Source organism: Talpa occidentalis, unplaced genomic scaffold, assembly GCF_014898055.3.
Source record: "Talpa occidentalis isolate TD23 unplaced genomic scaffold, MPIMG_talOcc4v2.1 talOcc4.2, whole genome shotgun sequence".
NCBI lineage: Eukaryota > Metazoa > Chordata > Mammalia > Eulipotyphla > Talpidae > Talpa > Talpa occidentalis.
This window is the reverse complement of record NW_023602073.1, coordinates 115,818,416-115,834,177: the sequence shown is the minus strand read 5'-3', so window position 1 is coordinate 115,834,177 and position 15,762 is coordinate 115,818,416. Positions and strand designations below refer to the sequence as shown.

Genomic DNA, 15,762 nt, shown 5'->3' with positions numbered 1-15,762 from the left:
TGAATATCTCTACTTTTTCCATTTTCATCACCAGCAAACCAGTTCAAGTTTCACTCTTACCTATTTCCACTGCTGTGGCCTCCTGGTTAGTCTCTCCATTGTGTCTTGGTTTTCTCTCTTCCCCCTCATCCCTTCCCCACAGGAAAAGCAGATCAATCTTCCTAAAATGGTCATAGGATGAAAACCAATATCCCGTGCATGACCATTTGTCTCCTGCTCCGTTTTCTAGTCACCTTTAAAGTTTCCCACTCAGTCACACATACTGTCCCTAATATGCTGTACTCTACAGAGATCAGCTTTTCACAGACTTCCCCAACATCCTTCTACCGTACTGTGAATCAGGTCACAATTTCTATTTCTATATTTATTTGTGCAGAATGGGTTTTATCTGACGTCCCCACATGATGCTGTGTAATGACCACACAGGAATTCATAAGAGCATCCTTTCTCTTTGGGGGCATATTTGAAATTTACTGTAATAAACATCTTTAAATTTTCCCTTGATCCTACAAACTAAAAATAATAGGTTTCGCCTGTAATTATCTTAAACTAGTTTTTTAATTTTTAAAAATATTCATGATTAATTTTCCTATTTTTGATTAATAACCACTCTGGAGCCACAAAATGCCAGGTAAAATTCTAAATTTTTATTTCAAATATATACTTATGTTTTCACAGTTTGGAAGCCTTAAAAAAAAAGCAGTCATCAACAAAACAGAATATTTTTCAAATGAAGCTCAAAAGAACTTTTTTTCCCATTCATTCATAAGGTCACACAGTGCTGTCTTTAACTTGTGCCTCTACAACATTAGAAGTAGAAGCCATTTCAACCTTCCTTCTAGTGTTAACATATTTGTGCAACGGGCTATAGTATGGCTCCTTTGAATGCAAAGGACTGGAAATCTTCTTCCAGTCTTTAGCACTTGGGGTCTCATGATGTGGACTTGAGCCCTTAAAGAAAAATTTAACATTCTCATTTGCCAATTTAGCTGCATTCTTTCTGGTTTCTATTGTAAGGCTCTTCTGCTCCTCAATCACATACTCGGTTCTAAATTTCAGCTGCATAAAACTAACTGAAGATCTGCAATAGTTAATAGATGTACCAATCATTAGAATGAGGATAACCACAGCTATCAGGATCCAGCCAGCCACCTTAAGAAAACAAAACAGAAGAGCAGTTTAGTTATATCTATATCTATATAAAGTTTGAGTTAGTCCCCAGCTAATTATGTCTTAATCCCTTAAGAAATAGGAGCAGCATGACCTCCAGAACTCCTTTCTTCATACAGCTGATTGCTAGATGAATCAATTCTATTCCAAGTCATTGAAAAAACCCAGGGAGACCTGGAATTCCAAATATGCAATTTTGGCAAATCCAGTGAAACAAGCATTGCGCTTCAAACTCCCACAAGCAGTGAGGGACGGTGGCTTTACATGCAGACCCACTTCACTGTAATAATTCTACCTTCTGGCTGACTCCTTGTATTCTCTCCTGTGGCTGTGAGAAGATTCAGGAGGCAAAGTGTAGGGCTACTCACACTCCCCACCCCCAGCCCTACTACAATGCTTTTAAGCTCACTGAAACCATCTAGGGGTCGTTCAGGCCAGTTAAAGAACAAAGAAGCCTTCCAGAGTGAAAATGTCAACAGCAAACTAGGCCAGTTGTTGCTTCCCCTGCACCAGAAGCCCCTCATGCCTTCTTTACATACTCTTTCAAATGGCAGCAGAGGGGAAGGCTTTCTAAGAACACCTTGCTCTGCCATGGTCCCGGCTACCAGGCATAAAACTTCCTTTGCAAAATCACCCAGTGGTTCAGTCTTTGGCTTTCTGAGCCGCTAGCCACTATCCAGCTCAGGTCGGTAAGAAAAGGACTTAACGGGCTCTCTGGCACATCCTCACGCCGCACAGGTACCTTTCCTCCTTTTCCTTCATTTTATTTAAAGATTTTCGCCTTTCGACTCAGTAGAAGAAAGTAACTCTCCGAGTTTGTCTTCAGGTGCCTTATACCTGGAGAAAAGGCACCATTTTGCCTCACAGGTCAGCCTCGCACCCCATCTCCTGAAGCCCGTCCCCTCCACTCCTCCCACCAGCTCCCGACCTGCGAGTGGGCCTGGAGTGCGTTCAGGAGGTCCTGCTGGTCCGGCTCTGGGTTCCGCAGACAGGGCAACTTGGGCATCAACGTGGAGCAGTTATCTTTGCGGCCAAGGCACAAGAGCCCCCCTAAGTAGGCGATCCCGCTGGCGGAGCACTCGTAAAAAGTGCCCCCGAGCAGCCCCACAGCCACCCAGGTGAGCGGGGCGACCAAGGCGGTGGCGCTGATCCACAGGAACTCCTTCCAGCTGTGGCTCCCACAGGTGTGGCTCCTTCCAGCTGTGGCTGGAACTTCTTCCTGCTGTGGCTCTTCTTCCTGCTGTGGCTCCCTCTGGCTGCAGTCCCGCAGCCTGCAGCAGCCGGTTGTCAGGAGCCAGGTGCGTGTGTTCAGCACATAGCCCAGGAGGAAGAGCCCAAGCGCAGGCACCAGCAGGAAGACCATGCCATAGGGCAGGTTCCAGGTGGGGTGGCAGGGGCATTGGAATATTGCAGTGGAGAAGATGCGCTCTCCGCCTGCGGTCAGCAGGCTCACCAAGCCATATTCCAGCTTTCTGAGGTGCTTCAGCAATGTGGGAAAGTTCTCCAGGGTGGTCTTAAGGCAGTTTGCCATTTCAAGTCAGACCTGGGTTCTTCTGCCTCTCTGCTGCTTCAGCAGTGGTTTGGGTGGGCTGGGGGCTGGGATTTCCTGTTCTTAGCAAAAAAAAAAAAAAAAAAAACACAACTTTCTGAAAGAGAGGAGGGCTTCACAAGGTTTCGATTTCTTTTTTGCAACTAAATCAGCTCTGGCAGACAAACAGAATCAAGCACATACCCTTGACTTCTCCACTAGCGACCCATTCTTAGAAGAAGATAGCACAGGTGACCTTGACTTACAGGGCAGGGAGAGGGGTAGCACAGAACCCCCAAAACCTGCCTGCCCTAAGTTCTGCCATCCACTGCATTAAGACAAAACACATAAACCTTTCATGGAAAGGAACTTCAATACAATTAGTGTGCAACACAGAAAAGTCAAAGAAGATAGTTTCCAAATCAAGCATCCAAAGTTACCCATCCCCTTGTGGGTAAATGTCCCACCAAACAGGTTGAGTCCAAAGCAAGGCCTGAAAGCTGTGCACAAGTCTAAAGCACCTACTGGCAGGGACCCATAGAAAAGGGTCAGAAGCAGTCAGACAAGTCTAAAAGGAAAAGAGCAAAATTAAAATTAAGATAAAAGTTGCCAATGTTGGCCTCCCCATCGGTCTCTCACCCAAATCTCTTTCACCCAATCTGTTACAGAGCAACCTCGATATAAAACGAGTTGCCTGATTGTGGGTCCTCACCTGGGTGCTTAAAGGGACTTATGACTGCTAAACTGCAAACACACACAAAAGGTTGATAAAAGGTTTATTTACAAGGGAAGGGGAAATGAATAACTCAGGGAGAAAAAGAGGAAGATAAGTTCATAAATGCGTCCTACCCGTTCCCCTGACCTGGAATCCCAATGATCTGCTGAGCTGGTGAAAGGCCAAGTGCACTGCGTGGCCAAGAGAGAGACCCACATCACATCAGCCAGTTCAATACCCAAACAGAGAACATAGTGGCTTAACTCCGCCCTCAGTTCCTTGCAACCTTCTCTTTGTAAATCAAGAAAGGGAAAGGAGAAAGTTCTGGGATTTTACGGGTTTCATGGGCTGAACCATAAAACAAAGTCAAAAATAGGATAAGAAAATATGTAGCTTTCATGGATAACAGTTGATTAAATATGTTGAATGATAAGTAGGATTTGGCCCTCATGTAGACCCCAAGGACCCAAATAACTTCAAAGTAGCCTCCTGTAGAGGCAGGAACGGGCACAGTACAGGTTTTCTGATCCCATGCAGATCGGGTAAAGGAGGAGTCAGAGTCCTCAGTAGTTTTGCAGGTTTTTTTATTTGGGGTTCACCAGGCATATGGCAGGCAGGGGTGCTGGCTGGGGGGCTGGGAGGCTGGCAGGCCTCCCAGCCCCCAGCAAGTCCTCACTCTATCTGGGCTCTCTAGCGTTCGTTCTGCTGCTTCTCGGCTTCGGCTGAGGCTGCTGCTGGTGCTGGTGCTGGTGCTGCTGGCGTCCCCCCGTGACGCCGCCCTTAAAAGCACAGTCTTAACTCAGCTGAATCCCATCTACCTATGCCCACACCCTATTCCAGGTGCCCGCCATCAGGCATGCATTCAGGACAAGGATCCATCATCTATCCTGATGGCGGAAGGGCAGAAAAGCCTGACATTTTCTTTACCCTACAGTCCACCCCCTCAGGGTTTTCTGCCATACAGTCTATACATATACATATACAATTTTCTAAGCAAACAAACAATGCAGCCATGGCCCACAAAAGCAAATACATCAAATATAACAAAATACAATATAACAAAATACAACAGAACACAAATAAGTCCAGGCAGGGCACCAACCAAGTGCAAAAGACAATTATTGGTACCAGCAGATGAGCCACCAAATCTGCTGCCGAAGGCACTGCTCATACGAGGGAGGGGAACCACTCACGGCATCTACTATATCACACCAGGAGCCGTCAGGCTTCCTGGCCTTCTCTGGCTGTAGTCTCGGCTACAAGGCACACACAGCATCCACCCCCAGGATGCACTAGCTCTGGGATTGGCAATTTTATTCTGTTGGGGGTAATCGCCAACCCTCAGGGTTTCTGTCTGCAGTCGCTCCAACACTCGGCCTTCACAGCCACCCATGCGACTCACAGACCCCTGCTCTCAAGCCAACCCACTGCACAAGCACATGGGTTGGGGATCCAAACTTTGCATTTGGCTTGGGCTCCACCCCAAGCCACATTCCCCACCCGTCCCCCAAGGACGGGCTCCTCAGCTCCTCACCCTCACTCAAGAATGAGCAGGGCATCACCCATAGGTGATTTTACGAGATTCACAGGGCTTCAGCATACCCAGGCTGCTTAACAGCCGCTTTAGGGCTTCTCAACTTAGCATCAGTACCAGCTTTTGCCACCTTAGTTGGCTTTTCTCCTCCACCTGGCCACTGGGCATACACAGGGTGCTTTTGGCCATCTAGGCCCACTGGCCACCCCCAGATTCTCAAAAAATAAAGATAACCTGCTAAGGTCCTCCGCCTTCTGGCGGGATTGTCAGTCCAAAATCATCAGTTCATCAGTTCAAGTCCATTGGCCTCTCCCTGCGTCAGCAATGGCCTGCTGCCTCAGGGGTCATTGGCTGGTCCTTTCCGGTGTCGTTGGCTGGTCCTATCCGGTGTCGTTGGCTGGTCCTTTCCGGTGTCGTTGGCTGGTCCTTTCGGGCGTCTCCTTCACGCCAGGTCTCATCCTGTAGCTCGTGGACGTATCCATCTTCTGTACCGCCATGGCGCCTCCAGCGTCGTCACAGGCAGTCTTTTACTCCTTAGTCCCTCCAGGCCTTTGGAGGGCTCCAATACCCGTCTGCATGGATCTTGCCGACTTACGCCAATTGTAAAGGCAGGAATTGGCAGAGTGCAGGTTTTCTGATCCCATGCAGATCGGGTAAAGGAGGAGTCAGAGTCCTCAGTAGTTTTGCAGGTTTTTTTATTTGGGGTTCACCAGGCATATGGCAGGCAGGGGTGCTGGCTGGGGGGCTGGGAGGCTGGCAGGCCTCCCAGCCCCCAGCAAGTCCTCACTCTATCTGGGCTCTCTAGCGTTCGTTCTGCTGCTTCTCGGCTTCGGCTGAGGCTGCTGCTGCTGCTGGTGCTGGTGCTGCTGGCGTCCCCCCGTGACGCCGCCCTTAAAAGCACAGTCTTAACTCAGCTGAATCCCATCTACCTATGCCCACACCCTATTCCAGGTGCCCGCCATCAGGCATGCATTCAGGACAAGGATCCATCATCTATCCTGATGGCGGAAGGGCAGAAAAGCCTGACATTTTCTTTACCCTACACCTCCTTATTATTTGATTTCTGTTAAATATTAAGGAAGACATCCACAGGATCCAGCAATTCCACTCCTAGGTATTTACCCAAAGAACACAGAAACATCAATTCCAAAGAACACCTGCACCCCCATGTTTATAGCAGCACTGTTTACAATAGCTAAGCTTTGGAAACAGCCCAAATGCCCAAAAATAGATGACTGGATCAAGAAGATGTGGTACATATATACCACGGAATATTACTCAGCATTCAAAAAAGATAAACACATGCAATTTGCAGCAACATGGATGACGCTGGAAGGGATCATGCTCAGTGAAATAAGCCAAAAAGAAAAAGAAAAATACCGGATGGTCTCACTCATAGCAGGGATCTAGAAAACTTAAATAAGGGACCAGGAAAATGAATAACTATAAGAAAGTGAAAATCAAAATCAACAAAAACTATGAACCAGAGACACTTTTTGGGGGGTGGGGGCGGGAGGGGAGGGATTGGGGTCAGAATGGGGGGATTGCAATTGTATGGGGAATATAAAAATAAAATTTATTAATTAAAAAAAAATATTAAGGAAGACAAGATCTTCTGGGGGGAGAGGAGGAAGTGAGGACAAACTTAGCTTTTGTATTTCAAAACTCAGTCTACATGCTTTTCACTGTTGGTGCGCATCACTGTAGGGTAAAGAAAATATCAGGCTTTTCTGCCCTTCCGCCATCAGGATAGATGATGGATCCTAGTCCTGAATGCATGCCTGATGGCGGACACCTGGAATAGGGTGTGGGCATAGGTAGATGGGATTCAGCTAAGCTAAGACTGTGCTTTTTAAGGGCGGCGTCACAGGGACGCCAGCAGCAGCAGCAGAAGCCGAAAAGAGAAGCCAAGAGAGAAGCCGAGAAGAAGCAGAAGCAGAAGCAGAGAACGCCAGAGAGCCCAGATAGAGTGAGGGTTTGCTGGGGGCTGGGAGTACTGCCAGCCTCCCGGCCCCCCAGCACCCCTGCCTGCCATGTACCCGCTGAACCCCAATAAAAGACCTGCAAAAAACCACTGAGGACTCTGACTCCTCTTTTACCCGGTCTGCATGGGATCAGAAAACCTGCACTGTGGCCATTCCTGACTTTACAGTCACCAAGGCATGATGTTTGCACCTTGTGTGAGTCAGTTAATTTGGCATAGAAAGATCTATGATTTCACGTATCCAGACTGGTTAGTGAAGGAATTCTTAGTGGGAGGAGGAGTGAGCAGGTAAGAGTCAGTAAACGCTAGTTGATTGCCTACTAAATCAAGGCATCTTCATTTATTTGCTTTTATTAGGTTCTTTTGCTTATTTATCTTTTTAATCCAAAAGCCCCCAAGTAGATGAACAAATACTCTGTGGAGGGTCAGTTAGCAATATCCCGCTGCTCTCATGTGAACACATTTTAATGAATAGAGAATAAGCACTAAGAGCACATCCATGTCTGGGAAGTGCGAACGGCTTTAGAGAGGAAGAGAAGTCTGGATAGCAAATATTCCTGTTATAATTTCAATCTTTAATTGTATATTTATAATTTATTCAGTTGATTCTTGTTGCAAGCTCTCAAAGCCTTAAGTGATTGCTAAATGTTGTTAAGATGCATGATGATGTTATTTAGGTAATGACAGGAAGATCTATAGCAAGTTATTTTGAACAGCATTAGTTAGGAATCCCTTTATCCTTGAAAGTTCTGCTTGGCGAGGCACATAGTCCCAAGTCTCTCCTTGATTTGGGAATCTGTGTTCTTGAGAGGAATGCAAAGTGAACAGAAATGGGTCCACATCTTTGTGCTTGACCCAAGTTGGGACTGACCTGACAGCCCTTCTCTCTGCAGACTCCACATCACAGCGCTGACCCCCAAACAGAGCATCTCTGGAGGACACATAGTAAAGGGCCCCTGTAGGGTAAGGTAAAAGGTATCAGGCTTTTCTGCCCTCCCACCATTAGGATAGATGAGGGAACCCTGTGGTCCTGAATGCATGCCTGATGGCAGGCACCTGAAGTGGGTACACCTGGGCTGAGAGACTGGGCTTTTAAGGGCAGCACACGGGGATGCCAGCAGAAGCTGAGAAAAAGCAGAAAAGCAGAGAAAACCCGAGAGAACGCCCGAAAGCCCAGATATAGTGAAGACTTGCTGGGGGCTAGGAGGCCTGCCAGGCTTCTGGCCCCCCAACAACCTTGCCTGCTGTGTACTGGGTAAATCTAAATAAAAAGCCTGCAAAACCCACTGAGGACTCTCTAGGACTCCTTCTTTTCCTGGTCTGCATGAGATCTCAGAAAACCTGCACTGTGCCATTCCTGCCTCTACAGCCCCTCACCCACAGACAGGTTTTTTTCTGATTATTCCATAAGGATAGTCACTGCTTTTAGGATAAATCAAACTTAAAAAAAGATACAGGAGAATTTTCAGATTTTTTTTGAAAATCTGAATGATGAAAACCTGTTTTCTTCTCTTTTTTTTTCTGTTCTAGGTCCATTTGGCTGCTGATGTTACATTCTTACAAGACAGACTAAAAGGTGACAGTGTGACAGAAAGAAGAATAACATTTCTGAAAAAAATTAGATGAGAAAAAATATAGGTGGAAAAAGTGAAGAATAGCATGTTGGATGCCACAACTTGTTGAGGAATTAATACTCTCTAAACATATACAGCCATATTTTGAATTGCTAAATTAAGCCTATAAACCTGTAGAAATCTGGCAGGGCACTAAGGATTGAAACCATTTTTTTCCCTTTGTTTATAATTCACATTTGCAATCTCATGTCCATGAGATTTCATATGCAAATATTTCCTTGTAAGATAGCAAGCATGAATTCTACATATTTCATAGCTCATCCTAAGATGCCTTTTAATTTGATTTATTTGTTCTGTTTCTAGTGGCTTCCGCTGATCCTGACTAGTGGTTGATCTTGGGAAAGATACATAATAAGTGCATAATCTCTCTCTCTCTCACTCTCTCACGCACACACACACACACACAAACCTCATATGCAAAATAATAAAATCGGACATGATAAGTATCTAAAATTAAATCACTAATTTAAATGACAGAATTAACCACTGAAATTTCATACTTTGGGACCTGAGAAAACTCCTTTTCCCTATCTATCCACTTATCTGTTTAAAAGGATGTTGAGGTAGATATTAAGGACCATACAGGGTCACTGGGGCAGCTGCAACATCAGTGGAAGGACTTTCAATCCAGCTCCAAGAAGATCAGAAGTAGAATCTGGAACAGAAGCGATAACAGAAATTTGATAACAGAAGCAATATCATGAAACCATGTATCTTAAACTGATGCCTTCAGAAGAATAGTTGTGTAAAATCCATTCCCAAGCTTCTTTTTAAGATGTTTCTATCTTCTGATCAGTTTTCTCTTTCTCTTTTACAACATATTCACCCCTCAGGAATCTGAAATATTCATGTTGAAGAGCCTTAAATCAACAGCCAACTTGCCCTCTTAAGACTGTACATATCTGGCCACATCCCTTGTGGTGCAAGGAGTTAAGTCTCAGCACTATGAAGATATCTGCAGCCACTGCAGCATGAGTAGATCCCCAGCCAGGATGCTGACCCACATGGCTCAAAAGACCTTTCCTATCTTGCCTGCTGCTCCCCTCAGCAGTGTATTTCAGTAGTTCCACCTGTTCTGTTCCCCACTCAGTCTCTAGTGAATCCTCTCAATCTCTGGTGAATACCCCTCCACCCACCACTCTACACCTCTGGCCTATAACCCACTTATTGTATACATAAATAAATTAATCTTAAAAAAATGATCACGTCCTGGAGTATCCTACAACCTGTCTTCTCTCCTTTCCCTTCCCATCAAGCCACCAATCTCCCTTGGTCCAATGCCTTGTTTTCCATCTACTGAAAGAAACTTACCTTGATACTCTCAGTGATGTTGAATGCTGGAACTGGTGACAGCTTCAGAATGAGGTTTGCTCTCCACCCCATTTTCTCCCTCATTCTGGAGAGGGAAGCAACTTTCTTGGCATTGAATTTATACTATGAAAGATGACCTATATAACACAGAGACTGACTTGTTTGTATTCAATAGACATTCCTTCCTGAATGTGAGAGTCTAGAAAGAGCTATGCATTAGAATTACAAAATCCATAATTATAGATTGTCGAAGTCACATAACAAAAGGAAAAATAGGTGACATTAACTTTAACAATATATTTGATTTAGACTAATTTTCCAAAATATATTTCAACATTTAGTTAGCATAAAAAATATTAAGAGATTCTTTTCTTAGAAGGGAATGGAGGCATCACTCTCCCAGATTTCAAACTATATTACAAAGCCATAATCATCAAAACTGCTTGGTATTGGAGCCAGAACAGACACATGGACCAAGGGAATCAAATAGAAAGCCCAGAAATAAACCCACAGATTTACATTCAACTAATCTTTGACAAAGGAGAAAAGAGTATGCACTGGAGCAAAGAAAGTTTGTTCAATAAATGGTGCTGGGAAAACTGGGTCACTACATGCAAAAGAAAAACTTGACTACTACCTCACACCATGCACAAAAACCAACTCAAAATGGATTAAAGAACTAGACATAAGACCTGAAACCATAAAATATATAGAAGGAAATACAGGCGAAACACTACATGACATGCTCCTCAAAGACATCTTTACAGATGCATCACCCAAAGCAGTGATAGTGAAGGCAAAGATCAACAGCTGGGACTACATCAAATTAAAGAGCTTCTGCACAGCAAAAGAGACAATAACCAAAACAAAGAAACCCCACCAACTGGGAGAAAATTCTTGCATTCAACACTAATGATAAAGGACTGATCACAGAAATCTACAAAGAGCTGACAAGACTCAACAAAAACAAAGAAAATAATCCAGTCAAAAAATGGGCACAAGAGCTAAAAAGAAACTTCTCCAAAGAGGAAATGCAAATGACCAACAGGCATATGAAAAAATGTTCAACATCACCTGCAATCAGGGAAATGCAAATCAAAACTACAATGAGATACCACCTCACACCAGTGAGAATGGCACATATTTAAAAAAAACTAGCAACAACAAATGTTGGTGAGGATGTGGAGAAAAAGGAACTCTCCTGCACTGCTGGTGGGAGTGTAAACTGGGCCAACCACTATGGAGAGCTGTGTGGAGATTCCTCGCATCTATTAAAGATAGAGCTTCCATATGATCCAGCAATTCAACTCCTAGGTATTTACCCAAAGGACACAGAAACATTAATTCCAAAGGGCACCTGCACTCCTATGTTTATAGCAGCACTATTCACAATAGGTAAGCTTTGGAAACAACCCAAATGCCCAAAAATAGATGACTGGATCAAGAAGATGTGATACATGAACACAATGGAATATTACTCAGAAATCAAAAAAGATAAACACATGCAATTTGCAACAACATGGATGGAGCTGGAAGGGATCATGCTCAGCGAAATAAGCCAGAAAGAAAAAGAAAAATACCGTGTGGTCTCACTCATAGCAGGAATCTAGAAAACCTAAATAAAAGGACCAAGAAAAATAATAACTATAAGAAAGAAAAAATCAAAATCAACAAACAATTATGAACCAGAGACACACTGTGGGGGGGGCGGGGAAAAGAGAGATTGGGGCCAAAGAGATGCCTGCCAACACCAGTGGCACAACGCCCCATATTACTAATTAGAAACCAAACATATTACTAATTAGAAACCAAACAACAGGGAGAAGAAAAAATATAAATAACCAAGCAAGCCCACAGGACAAGGACATACCACAAGAAGAAATACAGTCACCAGAGCTCAAGAATGACATGGAAGAACTTCTTGGCCTATCAGATAGAGAATTAATGATCATCATGATTAAAAAGCAGAAAGAAAATGAAAAGGAAAAAAGCAACTTGAAACAAATAATCACTGAACTGAAGAATGAAATAGAGACCTTAAGAAAGCAAAGAAATGCAAGAGATTAAAAGATTACTAGAGGAGATAAAGTACTCTGGGAAAAGCAATGGAAAAAGAATTCTTGAAATGGAGGAATGGATCAGTACTATTGAAGATACAGAAATAAAAAGAGCCAAAAAGAGAAAAGGAGAGAGAAGTGCAACTGAAGAAGTATGAGGCTACTATTAGACACTTATCACACTCCATGAAGAGAGGAAATGTAAGAGTTATAGGCATTCCAGAAGGTGAGGAGAGAGACAAAGGAAATGAGAAATTATTCAAGGACATAATTGAAGAAAACTTCCCAAGTGTGAAAAAAAGAGGTGAATATAGACATACAAGAAGTAAGAAGTAAGAACTCTCAATTACCACAATGAAAAGAAAACTTCAGCAAGACACCTAATAGTAAAGCTTGCAAGAGTCAAAGACGGGGAAAAAATAAAGAAACTGGCAAGGGGAAGAAACTGAGAATTTATAAGGGAAAACCAATCAGGTTAACTTCAGACTTCTCTGAAAAAACATTACAGACAAGAAGAGAATGGAGTAACATATTCAGCAAATTGCAACACAGCAAATGCCAACAAAGAATACTTTACCCTGAAAAGCTCTCCTTCCTCTACAAAGAAAAAAATATGGACCTTCTCAGACAAACAGAAAATCCAGAAATTCATTACAACTAAACCCCCACTCCAAAAATTTCTACTAGAAGTCCTAAAGCCAAAACCAACAGAAAAATGAACAAGAAGAACAGAATAAAGCAAGGAATAAAATCACAAAAAAAGACCAAAAAATGGCAAATAGAGAAACCAACATAACAATATTAACTCTAAATGTAAACGGATTGAACTCATCAATAACAAGACACAGAGTAGCACGCTGGATTAAAATACAAAATCCAACCTTCTGCTGTCTCCAGGAAACACATTTAACCACAAAAGATAAACACAGACTGAAGGTAAAAGGTTTGAAAACAATCCTACAAGCAAATGGACCAAAAAAGAAGGCAGGAATGGCCATACTTATATCAGATGAAATAGACTTCAAATTAAAAAAGGTAAAAAGAGGCATAGATGAACACTACATTATGATCAAGAGGACAATATATCAGGAAGATATAACACTCATCAACATCTACTCACCAATTGAAGGAGCACCAAAATATATTAGACAATTATTATCAGCTCTGAAAACAGACATTAAAGAAAATACATATATAGTGGGAGACTTCAACACCCCACTCTCACCAATGGACAGATCAATGAGACAAAAATAAACAAAGACACTAGAGTCCTAAATAAAGACATAGAACTCATGGACTTAACAGACATCTACAGTACACATTTTTCTCAAGTGCTCATGGATCATTCTCCAGTCGATCACATACTGGGCCACAAGACAAACATCAACAGATACATGAAGATCAAAATCATTCCAACTATCTTCTCCAATCATAAAGGCATCAATCTAGAAATAAATCATGAAAAGAAAACAAGGAATCCTCACACTTCATGGAGATTGAAATCCACACTATTGAAAGACAACGGGACTGGTGAGGAGATCAAAGAAGAAATTAAAAAATACTTTGAGTTGAATGACAAGGAGGACACCACTTTCCAGAATGTATGGAATGCAGCAAAAGCAGTAATAAGAGGAAAATATATAGCAATACACCTAGGCTTTTATATAGGTTTGTAGGCTCACATCTAAAAACAAGAAAGAATTCAAAGAAACAACCTAATCTCACATCTCAAAGAGCTAGAAAAAAAAAAAAACCTAAAGCCAGTAGAAGTCAGTAGAAGAAAGGAAATGATAAAAATCAAAGCAGAAATAAATGAAAGGGAAATTAAAAAAAAAAAATCCAAAAGATCAATGAAACCAAAAGTTGGCTCTTTGAAAAAATAAACAAAATAGACACACCTCTAGCCAGGCTCACAAAGAAAAAATGGGAAAAAAACACATATAAATAGGATTATAAATGAAAGAGGAGAAATCACAACAGACTCAGTAGAAATCAAAAGAATAATCAGAGATTACCATGAATACTTACATGCAAACAAATTCAACAACCTAGGAGAGATGGACAAATTCCTAGAATGATATAATCATTCAAAGCTAGACAAAGAAGAAATAGAACACCTAAACAGAACAATTACAATCAGCAAACTTGAGGCAGTAATCAAAGCACTCCCCAAAAAAAAAAGCCCAGGCCCAGACAACTTCACAAACGAATTCTACCAAACATTCAGCAGTGAATTAGTGCCTATCCTACACAAACTCTTTTAAAAAATTGAAAAAGAAGGAATACTGCCGAATACATTCTACAAAGCCAAAATTACACTAATACCAAAACCAAACAAAGACAGCACAAAAAAAAATTGCAGACCAACCTCCCTAATGAACACTGATGCAAAAATCTTCAACAAAATACTTGCCAAAGAATCCAACAATGCATCAAAGCAATAGTACCCCACGATCAAGTGGGATTCATCCCAGGGGCACAGGATGGTTCAACACACGAAAATTGATCAGTGTAATGCAAGACATCAACAAAAAGAAAAATAAAAGCCATATGATCATATCAATAGATGCTGAGAAAGCATTTGACAAAGTCCAACATCCTTTTATGATGAAGGCCTTTGAAATTCTCGGGATAAGGAACATACCTTAACATGATAAAAGGCATATACGACAGACCCACTGCCAATATTATTCTCAATGGTGAAAAGCTGAAGGCCTTTCCTTTAAGATCACGAGCAAGACAAAGATGTTTTCTCTCACTACTGCTCTTCAATATAGTATGTCCTAGTCAGGACAATAAGACAAGAGAAAGACATACAAGGAATCCAGATAGGGAAAGAAGAAGTAAAACTACCACTATTTGTAGACGATATGATAATATACACAGAGAACCCTAAAAACTCCACAGAAAAACTACTCAAAATAATCAGCCAGATCAGTAAAGTAGCAGGATACAAAATCAACACACAAAAATCAGTAGCCTTCCTATACACAATCAATCTGAAGAAGAAGAAATCAAGAAAACCATTCCTTTTATAACTAAAACCAAAAAATCAAATACTTGGGAACAAACCTAACAAAAGAGGTGAAAGACCTATACAAAGAAAATTATAAAATGCTGTTAAAAGAAATTGAAGAAGACACAAAGAAATAGAAAGACATGCCCTCCTCATAGATCAGAAGAACTAACATTATTAAAATGGCCATCCTCCCAAAAGCAATATACAGATTCAATGCTATTCCAATAAAAATCTCAATGACATTCTTCAAAGAAATAGAACAAATACTGATGAAATTCAGATGGCGCCACCAAAAACCATAAAGGCCAAAGCCCTACTGATGAAAAGAAAGGAGAAAGGAGGTATCACACTTCCAAACTTCAAGCTATACCACAAAGCCGCAATAATTAAAAGTTTGGCATTGGAACAAAAACAGACACACAGACCAATGGAACTGATAGAGAGCCTAGAAATAAAATCACACTTATATGGACAACTGATCTTTGACAAAGGAGCAAAGGAACACAGACAGTTTGTTCAATAAACGGTGCTGGGAAAACTGGACCACATGCAAAAAAATGAAACTAGACCACTACCTTTCACCATGCACAAAAATCAACTCACTATGGATTAAAGAACTGGACATAATACCTGAACCATTAAATATATAGAAGAAAATATAGGGAAAACATTACAAGACATACATCGCAATAACATCTTTAAAGACTCATCACCCAAAGCGAAGATAGGAAAAGATAAACATCTGGGATTACATCAAACTGAAAAGCTTCTGTATAGCAAAAGAGACATTAATCAAAACAGAGAGATACC

At 41.9% G+C, this 15,762-nt stretch overlaps 1 protein-coding gene across 1 annotated transcript; it reads right to left on the bottom strand.

The window, feature by feature from the left end:
• Positions 1 to 771: 771 nt before the first annotated feature.
• LOC119251509 (calcium homeostasis modulator protein 6-like) lies at positions 772 to 2,701 on the bottom strand. Its single transcript, XM_037518767.1, has 3 exons — positions 2,442 to 2,701; positions 2,099 to 2,363; positions 772 to 1,152 (listed from the first exon to the last, which is right to left on the bottom strand). Exons 1-3 carry the CDS (start codon positions 2,699 to 2,701, stop codon positions 772 to 774), a joined length of 906 nt encoding a protein of 301 aa, XP_037374664.1.
• Positions 2,702 to 15,762: the final 13,061 nt, after the last annotated feature.

Excerpts from the sequence above, each read along its gene's own strand:
- LOC119251509 (XM_037518767.1), bottom strand. The coding sequence starts at position 2,701 with ATGGCAAACTGCCTTAAGACCACCCTGGAGAACTTTCCCACATTGCTG. Across the intron at positions 2,364-2,441 it reads CTGACAACCGGCTGCTGCAG|GAGCCACACCTGTGGGAGCC; the intron begins GCTGCGGGACTG and ends CACAGCTGGAAG. Across the intron at positions 1,153-2,098 it reads CACTCCAGGCCCACTCGCAG|GTGGCTGGCTGGATCCTGAT; the intron begins GTCGGGAGCTGG and ends TGTTTTCTTAAG.